Source organism: Oenanthe melanoleuca, chromosome 4A (assembly GCF_029582105.1).
Source record: "Oenanthe melanoleuca isolate GR-GAL-2019-014 chromosome 4A, OMel1.0, whole genome shotgun sequence".
NCBI lineage: Eukaryota > Metazoa > Chordata > Aves > Passeriformes > Muscicapidae > Oenanthe > Oenanthe melanoleuca.
The window spans coordinates 8636915-8660067 of NC_079338.1; the positions used below are offsets into that span (position 1 = coordinate 8636915).

General features: G+C 42.9%; 1 protein-coding gene across 7 annotated transcripts in view; it reads right to left on the reverse strand.

The window, feature by feature from the left end:
- Positions 1–1923: 1923 nt before the first annotated feature.
- GAB3 (GRB2 associated binding protein 3) overlaps positions 1924–23153 on the reverse strand; it is an 81140-nt gene continuing 59910 nt past the window's right edge. For 2 of the 7 annotated variants that reach the window (XM_056491653.1, XM_056491652.1), the window contains exons 8-10: positions 22573–22675; positions 21204–21317; positions 18786–20219 (exon numbers count right to left, since the gene is read on the reverse strand). In XM_056491653.1, the coding sequence (XP_056347628.1) occupies positions 20103–20219; positions 21204–21317; positions 22573–22675 (334 nt within the window). In that variant the 3' untranslated portion in view covers positions 18786–20102. Of the gene's footprint in view, positions 2373–7448; positions 7577–8320; positions 9311–18785; positions 20220–21203; positions 21318–22572; positions 22676–23153 lie in introns of those variants that run through there. The other 5 variants (XR_008840532.1, XR_008840533.1, XR_008840530.1 and 2 more) reach the window with 5 other exon arrangements.

The following is a 23153-nucleotide window of genomic DNA, read 5'->3' on the forward strand; positions in this document are numbered from 1 at the left end:
TCTTGGTCACAATCTGCTTCCTTAGGCAATGTTTCAAATTCTCTGTCTTCTGGCCAGTCCATGATCTGTTCCAGGATACCTGTGCAGTTGGGTGGAGCTTGTTCCTAGGCTTAGCAAAATAGGGGCTCAGTGACTCAACAGACTCCATGATCCACACAGAACCTTGTAATTGATTATCTGCTGTAACTACAGCATGCTTCATACAAAACTGCTTTTGTCTTGGGCCCGTTTTTGGCACTGAAATGGACTGTGGTGTGTTACATTGGTTGGACACCAGATACCCACCAAGCTGCTGTATCACTCTCCCTCCTCAGCTGGAGGGATGGGGAGAAAATGAAAATGGAGTACCAGTACACAGCACAGCCCTATGAGGGCTGCTATGGGGAAGATCAACTCCATTTTAGCCAGACTCAATAAAGTGTAAAGAGAGCAACAAAGGCAAGCAGGGTCAGCAGCAAAGAAGTCTCTTTTGATACCATTGAAAAGCACAATAACACTGAACAAATATTACTGATCCTATGAACCAGGGTGTGTAATGTTGTGAATGAAGGATTTCTATAGACCTAAGGGCATAAATGCATTAATACATGGTCGCTGATATTAAATTATTGAACATTTCCTGTGCTAGGAAAAGTTAAAACCTCTTTAATCTAACTGGCAGCAGGCAATTTCCAGCTGCCTTATTTTTGTTTTAAGTCTCATAGTTTCTGGAAAAAAGTGATCTTGAATCTTCAAAGCCTGAGGAAACATCAAAACAGTAAGAAAAGATATAGGAAGATTAAATACACATTACAAACGTCTACATGTCCTTGGGCCTATCTAAACAGGGAAGCTCCTTTGCAAAAAGGGAGGGTGTGAGCTGAAGCACAGCATCTATTCTATACTACCTCCTCCCCCAGCAGAGACTCATTTATTTTTTTCTGTTTTAGAAAACCTAAATTCCACATAAAAGTGTCTGAGTTGAATGTTTCCCATAGCCATGGCTCTGTCTTTACTTGATGTGCTGGTCAGGCCCAAATCTGAGTTCAAGTGTCCCTCTTCAGTCAGTGCTTTCACTTGCTCTGGGTTCAGGCCATCCTGAGCACCCCATGGATGGCTGCAGGTAGAATCGTAGAATAATTTAAGTTGGAAACAGTCTTTAAGATCATTAAGTCCAGCCATTAACACAGTATTGCTGCAGCCATCACTAAACCATGTCTCCAAGTACCACATTTACACAGCTTTTAAATATCTCCAGGAATGATGCCTCCACCACACCCCTGGGCAACCTGTTCCAATGTTTGACAACCCTTTTTGTGAAGAAACTTTTCCTCATATCAAACCTAAACCTACCCTGGTACAACTTGAGGCTGTTTTCGCTTGTCCTGCCTGTTGTTGCTTGCAGGAGGAAACTGCCCTAAATTCAGGCCCTGATGTCTGCCCAGGCTAATGAAAAAAGCCTTCCTCTTGGTCATTCTCCTGTATCTATGCTTTAGTCCATTTTAGTAAAGATGAAAAGCGGAAATTTTATGTCCAATTTGCATCTCACTCATTTTGCTGCTCTGTGTTTACTATTGGGAAGGTAATGAAGGCTTCAGAAAGAAAATGTGGTCCAGGCTTGGAGGCATATAAATAGTGCTTGGGGATAGTGGCAGTGGAGAGAATGGATGGTTCTGGGCTTCTGCCACGGCTGAATGACACAGATGGTTTTCCAGGGAAATGAGTATTTTAGCAATGAGTAGTGAATGTGCTGTGGGCTGACTGTACCTACAGCCCTGGGTATGCAAACATTTTAGCAGCAGGTTTTTCAATAAATACCATCTGCTCAGTAGCACTGAATCCAAAATATAGCAGAACCTATCTTACTGGAAGGTGTTGTTTTGCTGATAGAGTTGAAATAAAAATCACAACTAAATTATTTTTTTAAATACTGTGACTGTGATCTGAAATTACAAAACTAAATTTATTCAGGCTTGTTCAATCCCAGTTTAAACCCAGGAGAGAGTTAAAATGTTGTCATTAGCATTTTTCCTGGTGGCCAGTAAGACATCTGCATGGAAGAGTGAGCTGTAAACAAGGCTTCTTCTCTCACAGTTCAGATCACTGAAGTGTCTGAGAAACACCTTGATTCCATGTTGCCTGCAAGGGAAGGAAACAAACCATGGCAGCAGCAGAGTTGGGATTCCTGAGGGCTGAGGTGGGGGTTTGAGGCTGATTTCCTCATCCGGCACTCCAGTCACGAACAATGAGTGAATCCTTGCCCCAGCCTTTCTCCATGCAGAACCAAGAGTTCTTTCTTCTTGACTCCCAATGTTCCATGAGTTTTGCCAAAGCAGAGTGTTTTGAGGATCTTTACTGCTGTCAGTTGTGATTAAAATTGGATGAGGAGGTTTCTAGGAGAGAAACAAGTCATCAGCATCATCTAAATATCCTAAACCAGAAGAAGTTTCAATGTTAGTTAACTAATTCTTACATGAACAGAGGCAAGACAGCTAAAAACTCCACACATGGTTGTCCAACTTGGATTTATGAGTATCATATTCTTCCAGTCTCTGTTTTAAAGATCTTTGTTTCCCTCTCTCTGGGTTATAAAATGTTGCTAAGAAATTGAGCTCCAGAACTGGAACTCTCTATAGCTGGATTTATCCAAACCTTTCATAAGTGCAAAATATGAGAAGATCAGATCATGAGCTCCTTCCTTCAGGATGTCACCTCGAGAGACCCTGAGTAGTGACTAGTTTTGCCTCAGGGCTGTATTTGGAGCCTATAAGATGCAAAAAAAATACACAATCCCTGGGCGTTTAAGCCCCTTTTCCGAGAGTGCTGCAGACATGAAATTTATGCTCAACGGTGTAGGAGTGCTAAAAGCCACATCCTGGTTTTCACCTCTCCTGTCACATGAGGGAAGAAAGTCACACTTTCTCTGTCCCTTCCATTCAGCCCCTGCTGAGGAGCAGTGACCTGGGGTAGGACTTGGCTCTGAAAGCTCTCTCTCCTCTTCCCAGCCATCTCAAACTTCTGTCTCTCAAACTTGACTGCTGGTGAAGATTGAACTTCTAAATTGCTGGCTTTGTATAGAGAAGAGAGAAAAGAAAGAGTAAAAGAAAGAAAGGGAAGGATAAACTAATCTGGAGTTATGCCACGGTTGCAAAAACTGCTGGGAGGCAGAAAGGCAGAACTCCCGTGGCTCCCATTGCAGCAGCTGGTTGCTGTTCTTGCCCTTAGGCTCCTCGTGTTCTTTGCAGGTGTATGGCTGTCAATAACAACATATTTGAGAAGAGTTCTGATTTATTTCTGAAATACTTCCCTGTGAAAGAGTTTCTTTTTGGTGAAGAAGCTGTTCTGGTTCTGCCTGCTGAGCAATTGACCAAGGTTAATGGAAGTCTCCTTTGCCTGACTTCTCTGTTTAACATTGTGATTCCATGTTTTTTTTAAAGGGAAAACAAAATAAATACTACAATATGATGCAATTGGTGTAATATAATTACTCCAGCATGTCCTGGTTTGGTCTGTTACTTCCTTTGTAGATTTATGAGGAGGGTTTTCAAAAGCAGGAACTGAATATGGTATCTCATACAAATTCAGGATCAAGGCTTAGGCTTGGAAGATTAGTCTTGGTTTAAGGGGGGAGGGCTCAGTTTTCGCTTTGGGACAAACCTTGCTTGTTTTCCAGAACAATATATATGTGTGTGTGTGTGTGTGTGTGTCTGTGTGTGTGTGTGTGTGTGTGTGTATGCACTGAGCAGTTCTAATACAGACAGTCACTGCTGGCACACACTTAAGGAGATGTAATTGGCACCTGAGGAAATGGCATGGCTAGCCCTTCTTCAAACATTTCAGAGAGTTTGGGTTCACAGATAACCAGTGTATTCATCCATTGTTTCCATCACCTTGGGATTTATTCCAGGGGCCCATCTGTGAGATGCAACTTGGGGTGATAAGACAAGGTATGATGCAGGTGCTGGAGCTGTTTTGGAAACATCAGAGATTGCAGCTTGGAGAACCCTTGGTCAGGACCAGGAGAGCCATTCCCTGCCCTTACACTCATCATTTTAACTATAGACACAATAAAATCTGCAGAAGCAAGAAAACTAAAATCATTGGCTTAATAAAATTATCCAGATTGTGGACCAAAGCAGATTCACAATGTTTCCGTCCCTGCCAAGGAAAAGAAGCATACCTGGCTTAGGGACAAAGGATTTGGGGAGAGTGAGGGGTGGGGAGGGGGGGGAGGCTGATGGGGCTTTGCCATGGCAACAGAGGAAGGAGACAGCAGCTCAGCCTCCAAAAAAATGTAACACTGCCGATGGAAATAGTCTTGTATTAAAATCAGTTTAAAGCACTCCTGGAAATTACAGTCCATCAGGCATTTGTTTCATACCAAATAAATAAATGGGAACAAAAATAACAATAGAAATGAGACATTTGGCTAAGCAGGAATAAATAGGGACAAAGCTGCAGATACTTCTAAAGGAAAGCCTTCCATTTCAGTTCCATAAGTGTGTCAGTGAAATTGAACATAAGGGCAAGCCAGCACATACCTTTTATCTAGAGTAGCAAATAAACCCCCCAAACCAACCTGAAAAGGGCTTGGACAAATAAGCTTAGACATTTGTGAGATACCATCAAGGTATCTCACTGTGTTACTAGGTACTTACAAGCCTCTGAAAAGATGATCCTGAAAGGGAGAAAAAGAATTAGATGCAAATTGTAGAAGTATTTTGAAACTGAAATGCTTGTTTGCAATACCTTGCTGATAGAATGAGCAGCAACTCAATGCTATTGAAACACAGAGGTTTCAAAATTGTCCAAGAGATGGATTTTTTTTTAAATGTGGGATTAATTTTTTTTAGGCAAACTAAAATAAACAAAATAAAGATACTTGAATTTTGCATTTAGCACAAACACTAAGAATGTAACTGAAACTGGGGTGTTCACAGAGGTACCTGAGAGCATCTAGAGACAGATGAGAGGTTGGTCACAGTGGAGAAAAGAGTCTGAGCTGGTGTTGCAACACCTACTATCAGATGGGGTGGCTCTCACTGTACACAACTTGCCTTTGCCACTTGTCCTTTTGCCTGTTTTTATGGGAAATACTACATCTAACAAGCAGCCCCTTGTGCCACACAACTAATAAATAAACTAATAAATAAACTAATAAATAAACTAATAAATAAACTAATAAATAAACTAATAAATAAACTAATAAATAAACTAATAAATAAATTAATGGATAATTTTCTTTGGGTTTATGACTGGGGACTGGCAGACTGAGTTCACCAAGGCTGCAGCACAACTCTGTTGCTTAAAAGACATCAGAGAAGCCACACATTGCAAATGATCTAACCACAGGAAAAACTCAAATGGAAATTCGTGCTTTATTAAACACCAGTGAATCCACATGAGTGAGAAACCATAAGTGAAGAGTGGATTTTCTGGTGTCTAATAGCCACCGACTCCCATTCAAATTCTTTTCCTGGGATTTAATTAATTCTCTTGCCTCTTTTTGTTTTTTTCAGCCTTATTACCTGGTCTCACAAAACTTGTAAGAAAGACATTTACTTCTTTGAAAATTAGGTGGGCAGTGGGCTCAAGAATTACTGGGGAGGGGATGGATGGAGCATGATCTTATGGGAAAACATTGAAAATCAGATCCCATCAGCCTGGCAGAGTCAGGAGAAGATGCTGTGCTGAGCGTGCAGATGAGAGAGCTGATCATGGTATTTTTAGAAAGTCAGCCAAGCAAACTGTGCCACATTCCTTTCTGTGCTCTTCCCTTCTTTTTACATAAGCCATCATCAACCCAGAGGTGAGAATATGCGTACCAAGTATCAGCTTTAAAATAGTTGGTTTCATTAAATAGCATTGCGACAGAGGTGAAGTTTTGTTATCCATCCCATTGCCTAGGAAGCAAAAAAATGTCAAGGACTGGACATGTTTCAGGGGACAAGAATGTTGAGCACAGGACAGTGCCCTGTGCTCCCATAGCCGCCCATAGGCAGCTGGCACAAGAATGCTTTGCTGGCTGCTGAAAGCCCTGTGACCAAATTTCATGCACATTTCCAAAGCATGGAGCATAGACATAACAGCACAAGCCTGTGCACATGCTTTGCTTTCAGCAAGCATGGGTTTATTTCATCTTTCTTTGTGATCAGCTAAAATGAAAATGCTTATTAGCTGCCCATTGTTATTACCTTCACAGCTATGAATTGACTTTTGCATTACAACCAGTTGCTTTGGCTGCTATTGTTATTTGGTGTTAAGGTTGTGCAGGCTGAAAGAGTGTGCAGGCAGTGACAGAGACATTTGTTTGCTGAAAAGCCATTTGCTGTGTTTTCCAGCTACACTGTCATGCCTATTCAACAATATTCCCTCTTCCCCTGGGTTTCATCATCCCTATGCCCTTAAACATCACAGCACAACCGCAGTCCTGTTTTTTTGCAAGAATTACCCTTCTGTGAATAAAGTTAATAAGAGAAAATGGAAAGGGAGTGAATCCCTCATGAATCCCTACTTCTGACAGTTTTTTCTCTGATGAATGCAAGTGTGGGATTTAGTATGCAAGTACACACACCATCTTAGTGATGGATGAGCCTTCCATTCCTCACATAGTGGTGGGGTTGGTGTTACAGGGCAACGCAGTCATAGGCACTGGGCTCTGCAGTGTCATGAAAAGAGAGTCTTCTTCTGCACAGAAGATGCACTAGAGAAAGGTGATGGTAGTTTCTGTCCCCCCTCTTTCATCCCCAGGAAAGCCACAGTGTCCCTGCATGGGGGGAACACAAAACCCCACTTGAGAACTGATAGTGGCAGCATGGCCACAGCACACATGGCCATGTGTGAATTGGGCTCATGAAGGAAATGGCATCACTTTCTTCTTCAGGCAGCAACTGAGAAGGGCATGGGGCTGTGAGGGCAGCCAGACAGAGTGTTAATTGCAAACACCACCAGTTGGGCCATCCTTCACCAGGGTGCCACTCACCCCTGGAGGTCTGGGTTTGGAGTGGGGGGCAATGGGCCAACATCAGACCAGGATTAGCTGTGATGGGTATTGCGTTCCTGGGTCAATAGATATGTCCGAGTCTGGGCCTAGGAACACCATCCGCCATGGGGTGTCTGGGGAACCATCCAGCAGCCACAGAACTGCCAGTGCTAGAGGGTAAAAACAACCACATTAACATGGACAGTTTTCTGCCTGCTTCAAAGGTAAAACATGGTGGGAAACTGCAAAAACACGGACTGCAAAGATTCTGACATGCAAAACTGTAATAGAGTGGACAGCTGTGGTGCAGCTTGGGGCCCTTCCACCTTAAAGCTTCTGGGTGTTGGCAGGTTCCCACCCTGTGGCTGGTGCACCAACACTCAGAGCAGCCCTGTGCTGATATCTGGTTATCTCCCTGGGACAAAGAGCCCAAGACACCAGGGAGATATTTGTACCAAGACATTTCCAGCTCATGCAGTGTTCACACCTCTGTCTTCTCGTGTGCCTGAACACCGTGACAGCTGCACTGGCTCTGCTGGTGTTGAGGAGATGCAGAGTTGGTGTCACCAGTCCCATCCAAATTCTGCTGTAGTGGCCATTTCTAGAAAACCAAAACTAATAACCAATATTGCAATAAATCCCACAGACAACATGGGAACTGGTACGAGTGAACCTGGCTGTAGTCATCCATCACTGACCTGATCAGGGAACAGGACCAAAATTGTTACAAGTGGCTGCACCTCATTTGTCTTAACCAACCCTTAAAACCCTGACCCTAGGAGCTGCAACACGGGCTCAGACCTGCAAGATACTGAAAGCATTAGAGAACACATTTCCCATAGCAATAAAAGTAGTTGAAAACTGAAGTCACCATGGCTGGTGTTTTGCATCATCCCTGTCACAGCACAAGCTGGGGGTGGTGGTCACAGTGCTCCCGTGCAGCTCTACATGGGAGGCGGTGACAGGGAAAACAGGCATTTTCCTGTGCCTTCCACAGTCCACACAGGGAGCTGCTGGAGTGGGCACAGCCTCCAAGGTTTTGGTGTGTACAGGCATAGCAAAGCAGGCACTGGGTGGCCAGGCAGACACAGAAATGGAAACTCTGGTCTTCCCACAGGAACAGAGCAGCTCCAGGCTGGCCCCGACATGCCTCTGTGTCCCAGTGTAAGAAACAGTTATCTTCTGCTTCTTGAGAATATACACACAGTTGTATCCTCAATATATATATATATATATATATATATATATATATATATATATATATATATATATATATATGTATATATATATATATATATATAATTTTTATTTTTATTTTTATTTTTATTTTTATTTTTATTTTTATTTTTATTTTTTTTTATATACACATTATAAAGATAAAAATCTTTTATACAGATAGAGGTCTGCTTGCTTTTCAGTTCCAGTATGTACTGCTCACTGGCAGCCCCTCAGGGCTGGGAGTGTTTCAGATGGGCTGTGAATTGAAGAAGAAGCTTATAAGGAAGGCGCCTGACAGCATAAGACATGGGGGGAAGGAGGAGGTAACTGCTGCCTGATGGTGGTCCTTGGGCTCTGTCCTGTGTATCTAATTTAGTGTCACGAAAAACAACACATACCAGAAATTCTGGATTTGATAAATCCAAGAGTCAGGTTGCTCAGCCTTGGTAGTAGCAGACTGGACCTTGGCAGTGGAGCAGGCAACTGCAACAGTGATTCTACAATCAATTTAACATCAGGCAAAACAGCATGTTGACTGATTTCATTACCAAGCAGCTGATGAAAAATGCCCTTTTATGAGAAATAATCCAAGTGAATTGCTTTAGCTTGAGGGCCTGAGTCCTGGATTTCCCCTCAGCTTTGCCCGTGGCTCCACGAGTTACATCTGGACTTGTTTCCCTCTGCTGTGGGCACACATGTGTGTGCAGGGAGAAAGAGGAATACAGCTGAACTTCATCCACTTCAGTACGATCATCAACAAAATGTGGTCTGTGGTAACAGCATTTTGTTTATTTTTCTAAGAAATGCTGTCTTCAGCACTGAGGTGTAACATCTAGTTGGACATTTCCATGAAAATGAGTCCCAACAAGGGCTTGAGATCAACCACTTCCCTCTGAAAGGTTTCACAAGTTAAGAAGGAAGACTGGCATTTAAGGTGGCAGTGGACTGTTCCTCTTCTCTGCCTTGGGAACAGCAGAGGTTGGATTTGGGCTTACCTGCACCCGCAGGTCTTGGCTGCAAGGACAAGAGAGAGATACTGGCCTAAAGAAATCCACTGTCTCTCTCTCCTCTCTGGCTTTTCCTTGTAACGCTTTCTGAGATTTGTGTCACAGATGGAATGACACACTTCACCTGTAAGAGAAAAGTAGCAATATGGCAAGGTATGCTTGATTACTTACTGCAGAGAGGATAGATCAGCCACAAGTATCAGGAAGATTCTCCTGTAGAGACACAAGATTCAAGAAGGACTACTTGCATTCTAAACTTCTTTCTCAGGGGAGTCTGTGTGCAGCTGTATCCAGACACAGACACAGACTTTGTCAATGGTTTATGTCTGAAGGACTGTAAGGGCCCAACCAAGTTTTTGTATCACTTAGCTAAGATTTCAAAGTTTCAGCACACTTATTCCTAATTCACTTCATCTGATATGACAAGGATTCTCTCACCCTTGAGGAGTAGATGTTACTGCTCAAGGGCAGCTCTAGTCCTGCAGCCTGCTGTCATGCAGGAGAGCTCAACAGGCATTGAGCTGCCTACTATTTATGGAGTAAGATGACTGACTTATGGTAATATTTACATACCAGCCGTATTTTGGTTGGCACATGCTCAAGCAACCCTCAGCTGTTGAGCAAAACTAATGGCCCTTAGCCATTGATGTTATCTGTCTTCCCAGAGTCCAAAACCATCACAGCCACCACTGGTGGCTATTGCTTAAGCAGAAAGTGGGGGAGTTCATCACCATGGCTGGTTATTTAAAAAAAAAAAAGCAATCACAGCACATATTATATTCCATGACTACTGAAAGTCTTTGCCAGCACCAAGCACTTTCTTTCACCAAAGTAGTTCTCTTTTTTTCTTCCGTCTTTGCTGCTTGGGGTGACAGCCATGCATGATGTGAACAGCAGATAAGGATTATCTCTAGATCTTTTAAAGGACAAATATTTGCATGCTTTCCAGGCCAAAATGAAAGGTGATGTTTTGGGATGTGTAAGTTGTGTTCCCCTGAGCTCCTACCCGCTTAGCCACAGACATCTTTGGACACCTTGTGCCTACCCTGAAGCTGCAGCCAACCTCCCACCAAAGTGGGATTGAATGCACTGGAGGCTCTTGGGCTGTGATTTCCCAGGGGAGGCATTTGGCACAGCAGGGTAGGGTTTGCATTTTGCTCAGCACTGTCTGACCCAGTACCTTGCAGCTTTTCTCACTGGGTTTCCCCTGTCTGCTCTGCCCTTGGTCCTTTGTACTGGGAGGCTGGTGGGGAGGGGAAGTGAGCACCTCCCCTGGGAAACGGCCACATCACAATTTTACAAACAGGTTGCTCAACTCTGGGCTGGAGTTACTGATCCCATCTTGCACTGACCACTGCTCTGCAACACCAGGAAGCCTCTGAGTCAATGTTTTCCGAGCAGAGGACTCTGCTTGGCTGCAGTGCAAATATCAAAGTTATCTGAAAAAATCTCATTTTAAAGTATTTTCTGACTATTCAGAATTAAAAGATTGTTGAGAAAGCACATCCCACCAGCTGCTAAGGTACAGTACTTGTAGGTAAGGCTTCTGCTGGAATATGAACTTTTTTGTCTCCTCCTGAGGCTGCGGGTTTCCCTCCCCCAGGTACAAGACTTTCCCCCAGGGTGTAAGCAGCTGGGTGTGTTCTCTAGATCCACAGAGCAAAAGGAACTTGCACAGAGCTTCCACACAAGCAATGCCAACTCCCCATGCTGGAGGCTGGGAGATACCTGATTTTCTGTCTGTAGAGAGTATTTTTCATATCTGTTTTGGAGCAGCCTGGGGACCTGCCCGCATGGGTCAGACTCTGCTCTCTGACCAAAAAGGCCAGAGGGTGAGCCTGGCAGTGTCTGTCTCCTCAAGTGAGAGAGCTAGAGTGGTGGAAGGGCCAAATTACTGATCTAGAGTAATGTAGTGCAGGTACAGTTCTGAACAGAAACATGGATAATGCTCTTGGGCACATGGGTGACTCTTGGGGATGGTCCTGTGCAGGGACAGGAGTTTAACTGAATGATCCTTGTGGATCATATTATTTTGCGATTCTGTGATCTCTTTCTAGAAAAGATACAGACTTTGTAGTAGCCTGTATAAATGAGGTTTAGGGTTTTTCACCTACTCAACTTTTTCTATGCAGTGTCTCATACGCAGGATGGAAATAAAGCCCATGGATACAGCTGGTCTTCTCCACCAGCTCCTGCACATCTGTTTCCTGTTTCTCACCTCCTCCCAGCCACTTTATGTGCTCCTCCCTCTGTTTCATCCAGTGAACTGCGGTCAGCAGAGTTAGCAAGAGCTCTTTAGGAGGACTAACTTTATGTTGCCAATGGAAAAGGATGGTGCTTCCGCTTACACATCTCTGTTTTTGCAGCCACAAATGTGCAGGTAATCATAACTGATGGAATAACACCAAAACACCCTTCCCACTTGATCCACACAGGCTGAAGGAAAAAAAGTACATTCAAGCACTTTTTGAGCCAGTCCTGTCCAGCTGTGGATTGTGGAAGGGTTAATGGTGAGAGGAGCACAGAGAGATAGGCAGGTCTGCAGTAGAAAATAATCTATTCATTGAACCTTGGGTATCACTTAACAGCCAGAACTGTTTAGAGAAAAGTCTTAAGAGATGGATGGATGGTAAAGTGTGTGGTTTGTTCTGGGTTTTTTTTTGTTTTATTTTTTCCCTCCCCCCCTCCCCCCCTTCATATATAAACATGGAAAAAAGAATTACTGACATTTCTGGTTATTCCAAATTTTAATTTGGTGCAAAAGTCAGATTCTGGGTGTGCTGATTGTGGAAATCCATCTTTATTTTTTCTCCCTGTCATTTTGTTTTTACATGTCATGAAAGTTCACTCTTGAGCAGTCTCTGGTGTGTTGCTCAGCTTTGCCTGGGAAGAGGCAGAGCCCCCCCCCCACCCCAGCCACTGTCCTCTGCATGAGCACATTCTTTGTGCTGACCAGGCAGAACTAGATGGATTTCTTTAGGTGCCATTTCCTGATGATTTCTGACTAACTGTGGAGGAAGTAAAACCAAAGAAATGATGAATCTTCTATTTTTTATTAAAAAAACACTTTAAAAAGACATCTCTTATTTTGAACTTTAAACAGCATGCCTTGCTGCCCTGCTGCCTGCCTATCTTCATGGTTGAAATTTACACCAAAAGCCAGATAAATTTTCTTCAGGGAAGTCCTTATCATTTTGGGGGGACTTCATTTGCCACTGTCAGTACATTGGGCTTGCTAGGTGCTTTAAAATAAATTGTTTGTAGTCAGAATGTACATACCCTAAGACATAACTGGCTGAGTCACCTGCTCCTATGGCCAAGGGCAAAGCTCCCAGCCTCTGGATTTTTGGGGCTACAAGGGGCCTGGGCACAGCCCTGTGGATGTGAGACTGCTTGACAGGAGAAGAAGCAGCAGCAGGAGGCAGGAGAGGGTCAGTCTGTCCCTGCAGCCTTCCTGGGGCTGCCTGCACAGCTTTGTTGGTGTTACCAGTCCCTGGTTGGGCATGTCCTAAGGCATTTCAGGTTTGAATGGGAACAGTTCAGCATCTCAAACTGGGGTTATTTACAGGGATCTCAGCTGAATGCCACTGTGGTGGGGGCACCCAAACCCTGCTTGGACTCCTTCTGGAAAGTTTGTCTCCTTTTGCCTGACAAACCTGGCTGCTTCCTCAAAGCTACATTGATGCTAAACAGAGACATGGAAGAGTTATGGAGACCTCAGGGATTTTATGAATTTCTGTATTGCTCAATCCTCAATTCTTTTTGAATTCTCACTTTCAGGCTGTATAAAAGGTTCCACTTAAAGCTTGTCCTGAATTTTAATCTGAAAATTTAAAGGAAAAATCTCTATTTGCCTTCTGGCACTTTCTCAAGCGCTTGTAGACACCTGTTAGAGCTGCTGCTATTTGATAATGTGTCCTTTTCATTGTGTAACTCTACAAAACACTCTGTGCCCTCCTAGAGAAAACCAAGATGCTGGCAGAGTGATAGTCTCCTGGAATAGGTGGAAGAATGGATGCTTCATGGGAAGGATCTGTGGTTTTTGCCTTCTGGGAGAAAATACAGAGCAGATCTCCCCCATGCTGCTCATATAGGGAAGGATGCAAAGAAATGAGAGCAGCAGTAGCAAACCCAGAAGATAGCAGCATAGTCAGAGGCAATTCCAAGAAGCTGAGCTCCTGGACAAAGAATGGAACATTTCTGAATGAAGGAGCAAACCGAACTGCAACAACCACCACAAACACATGTAATGTAAACCCCCCCTCAAATTGCTCAAAGCTTTAAAGCCCTCAGTGTGAGCCATTCAGAGAGGAAGGGCTTTTCAGGCTCTTAGACAGTGATGGACATGCCAATGCCAAGATCCCAAAGCTGTCAGAACAGGATGTTGGGACTGTTTAACAATGAATTTATGCTAAAATCATATGTGAAAAGAAAACCAAAGTAGAACAAAACAGGAGAGGGAATGAAAGGCTGGGTTGCTTCCTGCTCGCTCCTGCATTACAACAGGGCCTGGGATCAGCTCCCCAGGTGGGATTGGGCTGAGCTTCTGCCAGTGCATCCTTTGTTTGCACTGGATGTGGTACCCCTGGCTCCCAGTGTGCTCCAATAAATATGTATAACCCAATAGCTAAGTCCCTCTGCACTCTCTGCCCTGAACAACTGGAAAAGGAGCTTTAGATGCTGTTTGATGGAGAAATGCAGATCTTAAGACCGGTCAAAACACAGTGTGAGGTCTGCATAAGTTGCTAGCAAAAGCGCAGGACTAAGACCCCACAAATTCAGTGCTGTTTCTGCTACTGGTCTGGGGGGTCACTGTCCTGCAAATCCTCATGAAAATTTTGAAGCAAAGTATGGCTCCATTGCCAAAACTCTTGAAGATCTCCTGGAGAGAAATGAGATGTCACCACTGTGTCTTGAGTAGATACAGAGCCCAAGGACTACAAAGGAAAGCCTGTATCTAAGGCAAATGCTCTCCTGAGCATCTCTGGCTAAAAAAGACCGAAGAAATTGTGCTTGAATCAAATGAGTGAAAGAGACAAAAAAAGCACAGGGCTGAAAGGTTGGATATTAGAAAAAGGTTCCTCACAAGAGGGTGAGCACAGGAACAGTACTTCCTGTAAGGAAGTACTCAGCCTGCCAGAGTTCAAGAGTTTGGACAATGCTCTCAGGAAAATGATACGATCCTTGGGGCTGTGCTGTGTAGGACCTGGAGTTAGACTTCAATCTTTGTTGTGGGTCTCTTCCAGCTCAATGTATATTCTATGATTCTATGATGGGGAATTACTGCCTTTTTGAAGACGCATGAAGATAACCTGGTTTTGCTACCTTGCTGGCTGCTCTGTGGCTTTTTGCGTCAGGGAAGTATTTGATGTGGTTTGCAATTGCAGATGCAACTAGAGGGGCCTCCCTCTATAGAGCCAAGTACTTACATATCCAGACATTTTGCTGTCAGTTTATTATTATTATTATTATTATTATTATTATTATTATTATTATTATTGTTGTTGTTGTTGTTGTTGTTGTTGTTGTTGTTGTTGTTGTTATTGTTATTATCATTATTATTATTTTTATCCAATCACTAAATTACTTTGCACTGAGGTGTGAGAAGTCTGAGAGCTTCCTGGGTCACTCAATGGTGGAAGGGCTAATGGTGGCTTTGACACAGTTGTTTCCCTCCAAGGCTCTGGGAGGAGGTGAAATTGAGGGAGGTCTCTTTTCTGGGAAGTGCTCTCTGATGAAAGGGCTGTTGCCATCTCTGCTGGGCAGAGACATGAAGGAGCTGTGAACTGGCAGTCACTTTATCTGACCTTTTATTTTTCTGACCTGCCATCCCTTGAAGACTAAACACAAAATGTCACAGAGTTCCCTTCTATCAAGCCTGCAGGCAAAGGCTTATCTAAGTCACATGTGACTGTTTGTCTTGAGTTGTGCAGCCAAATTTCCATCAGTGGCTCTCTAAGCACTACACCTCCCTCAATCCACCTCGGTCGGTCTCCAGACAGGATTACAAAGCATGCTGATCCAAAAATGGCACTTGCCTGAAGCAATAAATAAGCTATTTCTGAACTACCTGGCTTGTTAGCAGCAAGGCTTACTCAGCTCTGCTCCCATGGACTGCCTTGTTTCATCTTCTAAATCCTGAGATGGGCACATTGAAAGGATCCCACGTCCTTAGCTTGCTGCATGTGGAAATTATATTACCAGCAACTACACTCTTCAGCACAGAGCAATTAAAAGACCAGGTTAAATAACAACTTTGTATCCAAGCCTAGAGCATGTGCTGAATAAATTTGTGCTTGTGCTCTACATAGCCAGTCAGGAGTTGTGACCCCTTCCTGCCCCTTGGCTGTGGCAGCAGGAGTTGGGGCTGGGACTAGGGGACTGCGGCTCACTCTGTCCCAGGAGGATACAGATATGAGTCCAAGCCACAACTTCACAGTTCTTAGCTATTCTGCAAATAATCTCCCTGATACACAGGTGTACAACATTTGCTTGCAATTTTGTTTGAATTTGGATCCAAAAATTTTATATTAACAAGTCACTGCCTAGTAAGAGAATTAAAAAATAGAAAAAGCTTTAAATGAAAAATGTGGGAGCTTATCCCATGAGCACCTTCACTTACCAAAATAATTAAAGATCACAGCTACCTTTTATATTAATTTATTAGAAAAAAGATACAGTTTAATGTGCAAATATATACACCAAACATTACAATGAAACATGAGGAAGGTGAGCCCCTTCCCTCTAGCAACAACTTGTCCCTTTGTAACAGAGATGACTTTAATGCCTCCCTACAGATTTACAGATACAAAAAAAGTATAATGTTTCTTTTGCACAAGAAAATGTTTATTTTCATTTGAAAACAAAAAATATCCTGGCTTTGACATGGCAAATGTCTGCTATTTTGGTGGCTTTTATTTTTTTTAAACCTGAGCAAGTTTTGTGGAACAGAGGGCAAAGGGAAGGCATTGCCCTATACTTCATTTTCATCACAGCATCTGATGGTCTTTGAATTACTAAACTTCTGAATTACTGCAAGTGAATACAACTCCAAAATCTACATCTAGGATGTAGTTAGTGACAACAAAGAAAGCAGGTGCTACTACTGGCAAAGTGAGCTGGCTGAAAAGACCTTGTTCCAGTTACATGGCTGCTGGCATTTCTCACGTTAAGTGCTTATTTCTGCCAGTAAGGAAATTAATGCTGCCTCCTGTCATAAAGGAATTATAAATGTAAAATGTAGTTTAGTCCAAAAAGCAAATGAGTTGTGGACCTGCTATACCTTGGTCAAATGTGTGGTCATTGAAGGAGAGAGTAAGGCCATATTAAACACATCAGTGGTGGGAACCAGCTGATGGTCCCAACAATAACCACACAACTCAAACCATTGAGCTTGGTTGTTTTCCATGTTATCCCGCAACCAAGCTTCATCCAGCAACTACACAAGGTGACATTTCCAATTTAACTAAAACTGTTCTGTTCATTTAGCACTCTCCCCATTTTTAATGGGGAGCAGTGCTGGAGAAGGCACTACAATATCTGGGCTGGGCAATGCCAATTCCCTCAGCAGGTTGCTAAGGGACCACTGGCCACTCTATGTTCATTTAGGTGCAGGGCATCTCTCTGCATCAGCTCTCACCACAATTTTGAAAAAAATACATGCAAGTAACAGACTTATGGCAAAAAGAGGACACCAACAGGAGTGTGCCTGGCTGGCCCCAGAGCCAATACTAACCAAGGGCTCTGGCCTGAGCTATGTTTTCAGACATGGCACTGTCAAAAGCTGACTCAGTTTTCAGGTTTTCTTTCCTCCTTGGCCAAGGGATTAGGATGTAAGAACAGACTTAACTAAACAGCAACTGCTTTTTGCTCCTCCACTCCGGTTGGCTTTATGGGTACTGACCCACAGGTTTGTCAGTCGTGGCTACTGCAGCTCCCTTAACACACAAATCCTTAGTGATGAGGTGGCCACAGCAGATTTGGCCTTTGCCATCTTCCCACCATCTTGCTCCTCTTTATCCTCTTTGAAGTATTGTGGAATTTGACCAAAACAAAATTTTTGAAAAAAGCCTTTGAGAAGGACTGCTTTGCTTTTAAATTTTCCCCCCAGTAGCTTTAAATTGCTCCTGCTTCATGTATTGTACTTGCACAAGAATGTATGTCATGGGCCCTAGAGCAGCCGGTAAAAACAGACGTTACATGAAAAACCAGAATAAACCCTCAAACTCAGCTCTTAATTAAAAGTGAAAGTTAGAAACCAGTAAGCAGTATTTGATCAAGATAAGAGTGAGGGCAAACAGGGGACATGGGAAATTGAAAGCAGCCATTCTGATCTAAGGACAGTCCTTGCCAAGCTTTAAGTTTATGTCCTTTTAGGGGAGGAAAAATCCCAATACAGCTCTTTCTTCTCTAAACTTCTGAATGATCTGTTAACCAGGTTTGTTGAAGTTTAAATATTTTTACAATAAACTAGAATACCAAGTGAGTCAGTTGTCTTCAATAACTTGGTGGTTTTCCGCTTCAGAGGATTTTCTGACAGCATGAAAGGAAGCATTTCAGTCAAACACGAGCTGATCTGTATATGATTCTGATACACATGAGGTTGCCCTGCCGTCACTCCACAACCTGGGATTTGCAGTAGCAGAAGATAACTTCATTCACCCTTTGTGGAGGCTGTCCCTCCATAATTTAAAACACCTTTTAGCTGGTCTTCTAACCCTTTCAGTACGTTAGCACATGCCAAGAACTTTCAGCAACACGTTATTTACGCACTTTGAAAGAAAGGCAATTCTTTTGAGCAGAAAGGCAAAGGTCTCAGTATCCATGGCCCTTCCATGCTTCCCTCTCTCTGCCACCTCCATGCAGGTGCAGATCTCCGCTGCCTCTTCTCAAATGCCCTGTCCCTGCCACAAAACACTCCCAGGGCATGGGTACTCACAGCTCTGCTAAAATCAGTTAGAGGACAAAACAGGGGGGTTTTAACAAGGTAAATTTCACACCAGACAGACAAGAAAGATATGGAAAAGTTTGAATTATTTTCAAAATTTTATGAACATTAATTTTCATTCAAGAGCTTTGGTGAGGAGGGGGGAGGAGCAGAGTAGGAGGGAACAGCAAGTCAGCTGTTAGTAGTCAGGACTACCCTGGTTTTCCAAGTGGGTCTACTCCAGGGCACCTCATGCCCACAGGCCTGGGAGCCCAGCTTGCCCCAGTCAGTGAAGGCGCTGGTGAACCTTGTCCTTGCAGTTTAACCTAGTAAGATCCTGGTCACCACAAATCCCCAGGGGCTGGGCTAAAGAAGCAGTGAGACTTGCAAGCCCTTCAGTACTCTTGAGGTAGGAGGAAAACTCTTTCTGTTAGCTATGCTGCCTCTCCCACAGGATATGCAGCTCGGCCTCCCAGAGTGCCTGAAAGATCAGAGCAGAGGGTGTAGGGAGGAAGTTGAGTAGGAGCTTTGAAATGCCAGTGGTTTCTGCAATGGCATTTCTATGACCTCTGTTTTGTAGATCAGAATTTTTAGGATGTCAGGTCACAGCAATGCAACATGGTAAACAACAGGCACATGAAAGGAGGCCAGCAAATTGGCATTATCAGAGAAGAAGGGTCCTGTCTGTCTGCCCATGTTGACAGGATCAGACCTCTTATGGCTATTTGGATTCACATACAGGACCAAAGCCTGTGATACCAGATCCAGTGTGGCTCACTCAGCATCACTGCCTACTTCCACGAGCCAAGTGGCTGTGTGCCACTGTAAAATAAAGACTGCAGCCAAGTGTTTAAATATCTAATAAACTATACGCATATGTCATCCTGAGATAGTGCCTGTAACAAGTCCCAAGGTAGAGAAACTTCCTGAGCTCAGAGGTCCTCATGCTGCATGAGTGCAGTGCTGTGCTGTTTTTGCAGGCTCCTGGCCTCTCTCAGAGCATGCTGTACTTCCTAATGCTCTTTTTTATTTTGGGGGGGGGGGTTTGGGTCTAGTGAAACAATCAGATTGATGACTGCTACCAGAAATTCCAATGGAATTTCTTATGCTGTTCAGATGAAAGCAGTCTTGATCCTTTTCTAGTTCTCTCAAGACTTGCAGAAATAGGCTCACTGCTTCCCTTTCTATTTTTCGGCCAGCCAAGAAATGGGTGGCTGCAGCCTCCCACTAGAAGAGAAGCTGTACTGTGCCAAAGACACTTCCTAAGACAGGGGAGAAAACATAAGTAGGAGTCAGACAGAAAAGTGACAAGTATGACCCACAATGGAGGGAAGAAGCTTAATACAATGACCATCATCCAGAAGGTCAAAGACCATGCATTCCAGTCCCATGGGTACATAGTCCTGTTTTGAGTTCTGACAGCATCAGCTCATAGCCAGACCTTTTAAACCTAGGGGAAAAACACTTTTCAAAATTCTCTTTGCTTAAGCACTATATGTTCAAAAAGTTATTTTTATTGTTTCAGTATTTTAGCCCTTAGTTGATTAGTCACCAAAACCTGTCAGATGCCTGCTGCCATAAAAGCACTCTGAGCACCTGCAGCATTTGTAGGAATGTCAAAAAATAGCTTTAGCAACTAGGAATTATGCAACAGAAGAAGGCAGGATGAACTAGATTAATACAACTTGTAGTGGATTTGTTAATGTTAAGTGTATGACTCGTTGCAGAATCATGCCAGAAAATGGTACCATGTAGCATACTGGTAAGGGCAGGAAAAAAGTCTAATGCATTACTTTAGTCATCAGTCAAACATTCACTCAACATACATTTTCCAGCTGAAATCAAAGGTTTCCAGTAAAAATGCCTCTACAGACTGAAACCATCTTACGACTCTCTCTGCCTTTGAGCTCTACTGTGATAGCTGCATCATTTACATTGTGGTTCCAGTGCAAAAAAAACAAAACCCTTCCAGATCCCAAATCTTCTTCCTTTACACTTTTGATTGTCTTTCATCTGTCCATTCCTGCTTAGTGTTCTGTAAAGCTTGAGTCTTCTGTTCATCTACCTGGACATAGTCCACTCTCTGTTCCTCAGACAGAAAAGGTTTCTATGGGACAGAGAGGAAAAAAAACAATGTTTTAATTTTCAGGTTGAAAAAGGGTGCTAGTGAAACTTAGCTTGATTTTCTCTTTTCCCTTTCCCTCATTCCTTGATTGCTTCACTTCACCTTGAAGCTCATAATGACATCAGTTGACAAAAAACCATTGCTTTACAGCCTTCTTTAGCTATAATTCTCCAATTATTTTAGGGAAATGGGCTGTACTGGCTATTTCCATGAAGAAAATAATTCTGTCCTCATCTGAGTGATCCTGCTGCAGGAATAACCTAAATGATTTTAGATACAAGAAGGTTTTAAATAAGAAAGCTTAAGATTCTTGAGTCTTTTGCATCTGGGAGTATTGGCTGATAGGGAAAATTATATATAGGACATAAAATGACCCAAACTGACAACAGTTCATTGCTTTGCAGTGGTATCTACCCACCACCTAGACAGGTTAGAAGTTCTTTGGAACATGGAATGTATTTTCTCAGCATTGAAAAGGAAATTGAAATAGATTTGGTGATGCAAAAAAAAGATGCACATTTTGTCAGATTATAAGAGATAGTACAGTTTTACCCCATGAATTTATCATGGGCTGCAAACTTGTTACTGCAAAGAGATTTTGGGAAAACTAGCAGGAAAGGCTTTGTGGAGACTTGATGAAAATGAAGGAGCATGCAGAGATACTGCAAGCATAAAACCACCACTTGCCTACAAGCCCTCATGGCTGCATTTCCCAGTGCAGTCTCAAACCCTGTGCTGAGCTTGTGGTAAGCAGCATCCCTATGAGTCACACTAAGGACACCTTGTCAGCACCCTCATCATGCTTTTATCATATTAATCTTGGGCCTGACACTAATACAGTCAGCTGGAAACATGACTGGCTTCATCATGGCACTTAGGCACCTAGCAGAATGTGACCCTGAGTCTCAGTTTCCTCCCAGCAGACAAAAAGGCAGGAGGCTGTGGGGTTTTTCAGATAACTCATACCTTCTGCACAGGGGATGGGGAAGCAGAGTTAAAATCCAGTGCTAAGTAATCAAGGTTAGATTTCCTTGTCCATGGAAAAACACCACTGTATGGAGAGGTGGCCTGTCTGTGTTCCTGTCAGGAAAGAAGAAAAACTTTTAATGCTCTAAAAACATGATCCTAGAAGGAAACAGGATCACAATGGTGAGGTGGGAGATTGGCCTGGCAGAATACGGATGAGAACAGTCAGGGTCCAGATAATTTTTTGTGCCAAGAGTGCATTTGGTTACTAACTGCAGCATAACACTGATAATTGTTGAGATGGCATAAAGAAACCATGAGATCCTTTTTCTTCTGAAAATTCTGGCAAAACAAACGAAACAGCTGATTTACACTCAATTTTATGAGGAAGGACTTGTGTGCAGCTTCTCAATCCAAGCCCTTGGAACACTCAGATTTGCAGCAGTGCCCACTTAAACATCATCATTCAATAAATTTAAAGAAATTGTGAAAATTCAATTCAAATCTAGAAACTGAAAATTATTCTCATGAAATGACAGATAACCACAGACATATGTCAGGTTTTCCTAGACTAGAAAAATCAAATGGGGAATGGTTAAGACTGAAACTGCCCTCTTGAGCAGATTTCAGTCTGGTAGAAATGGGTTAAAATTTGAAACTATGGTTCATGGAGACTGTGGTCAGTTTCACAATATATTTTCACAGCTATTGGTTTTGGGCTTTGGCTATGGAGCAGATCTGTAGACGTTGGCTCAGATTAATGGATTTGAGATCCATTTCCACCTAAAATTCAAAGTAAAACAAGATTCTGGTCCTCTGCAAGGTAAGGGTAAAAAATAAACGAAAAAAAGGAAGCCACAAAGCCAGATGTTCCTTTTTCATGGGATGGGAAGTGGGGTTAGTGCCATCAGCCAAAGCAGAAGCAATGAGACTTTAATGGGAGTTCTGTTTCTGCACAATATTTGGTGTGTTTCTTTAGGACGTGCACTAATGGCTTTCTGTTATTTCCTTGGAAATTTTGCAAGGCACACTTTTAAAAGGTGAAGAGATTTCATTTCCTTTGTCTTAATGAATTCTCATGTAAATATGGCTGATCTTTGTGATCTCTTGGAACTGCTCAGCAACATTTGTGGGTGAACAGCTGAGTTCTGCAGAGCAGGAAAAGGCCTTTGCTTATCTCTCTGTAAACTGGTCCCAGTGTCTTTGGTTTAAAACCATTCCATCATTTGAAAAAAAAAAAAAAAACCCAAACCAGAAGGCAGAGGACAAACCTCCTCAACGTTTTTTCTTAGAAAACAAACTTCTGCATTCTCCATCAATGTGACAGAGAAGAATAAAGCAAAGGATGGCTGTGTGAAAATGACATTACCATATGAATGTAACTTTCTTCCTCTTCTCCGGAAACTGAATTGGCAAATATTCTCGCTGAATTAATACCGTCTCTTTCTGGTGAGATAAAGCTCATTCGATTGCTATGAAGAAAAACACAGGAGAGGTTAAGGAAGCATCTTACAGATGCACTGAAATGAAGCCAAAGCCTGACACAGTCCATATGGTGAAAAAACTCACATTAAGGCTGTGGCCTTTATGGAAAGGATGCTCAAAGCCACTCCTTAGTTCTAGAAATAGTCTGCTATATTGCTGACTGATTTTGTTGATTCTTTTCTCTGGGATTTATGAAAGTTTGCTATCTGGTACAATAGAAAGCATAAAATATTGAAGCAATTATCTATCAAGGGGCACAGAGCTATCACTCATTTCGGTAATAATTGGGACAGTTACTTGGCTGTGCAGGTATCCACATTTTGGAGACTGATATGAATTAATCAGCTGCTGAGGGTACATGCAAAGGAACTTAGTCTGGCTTTGCACACAGTGTCAACACCTGCCACTCATGCTGTGGAGATGGCTGTGACTCAGCCCTTGCACAAGGAAATCTCCCCCATGAAC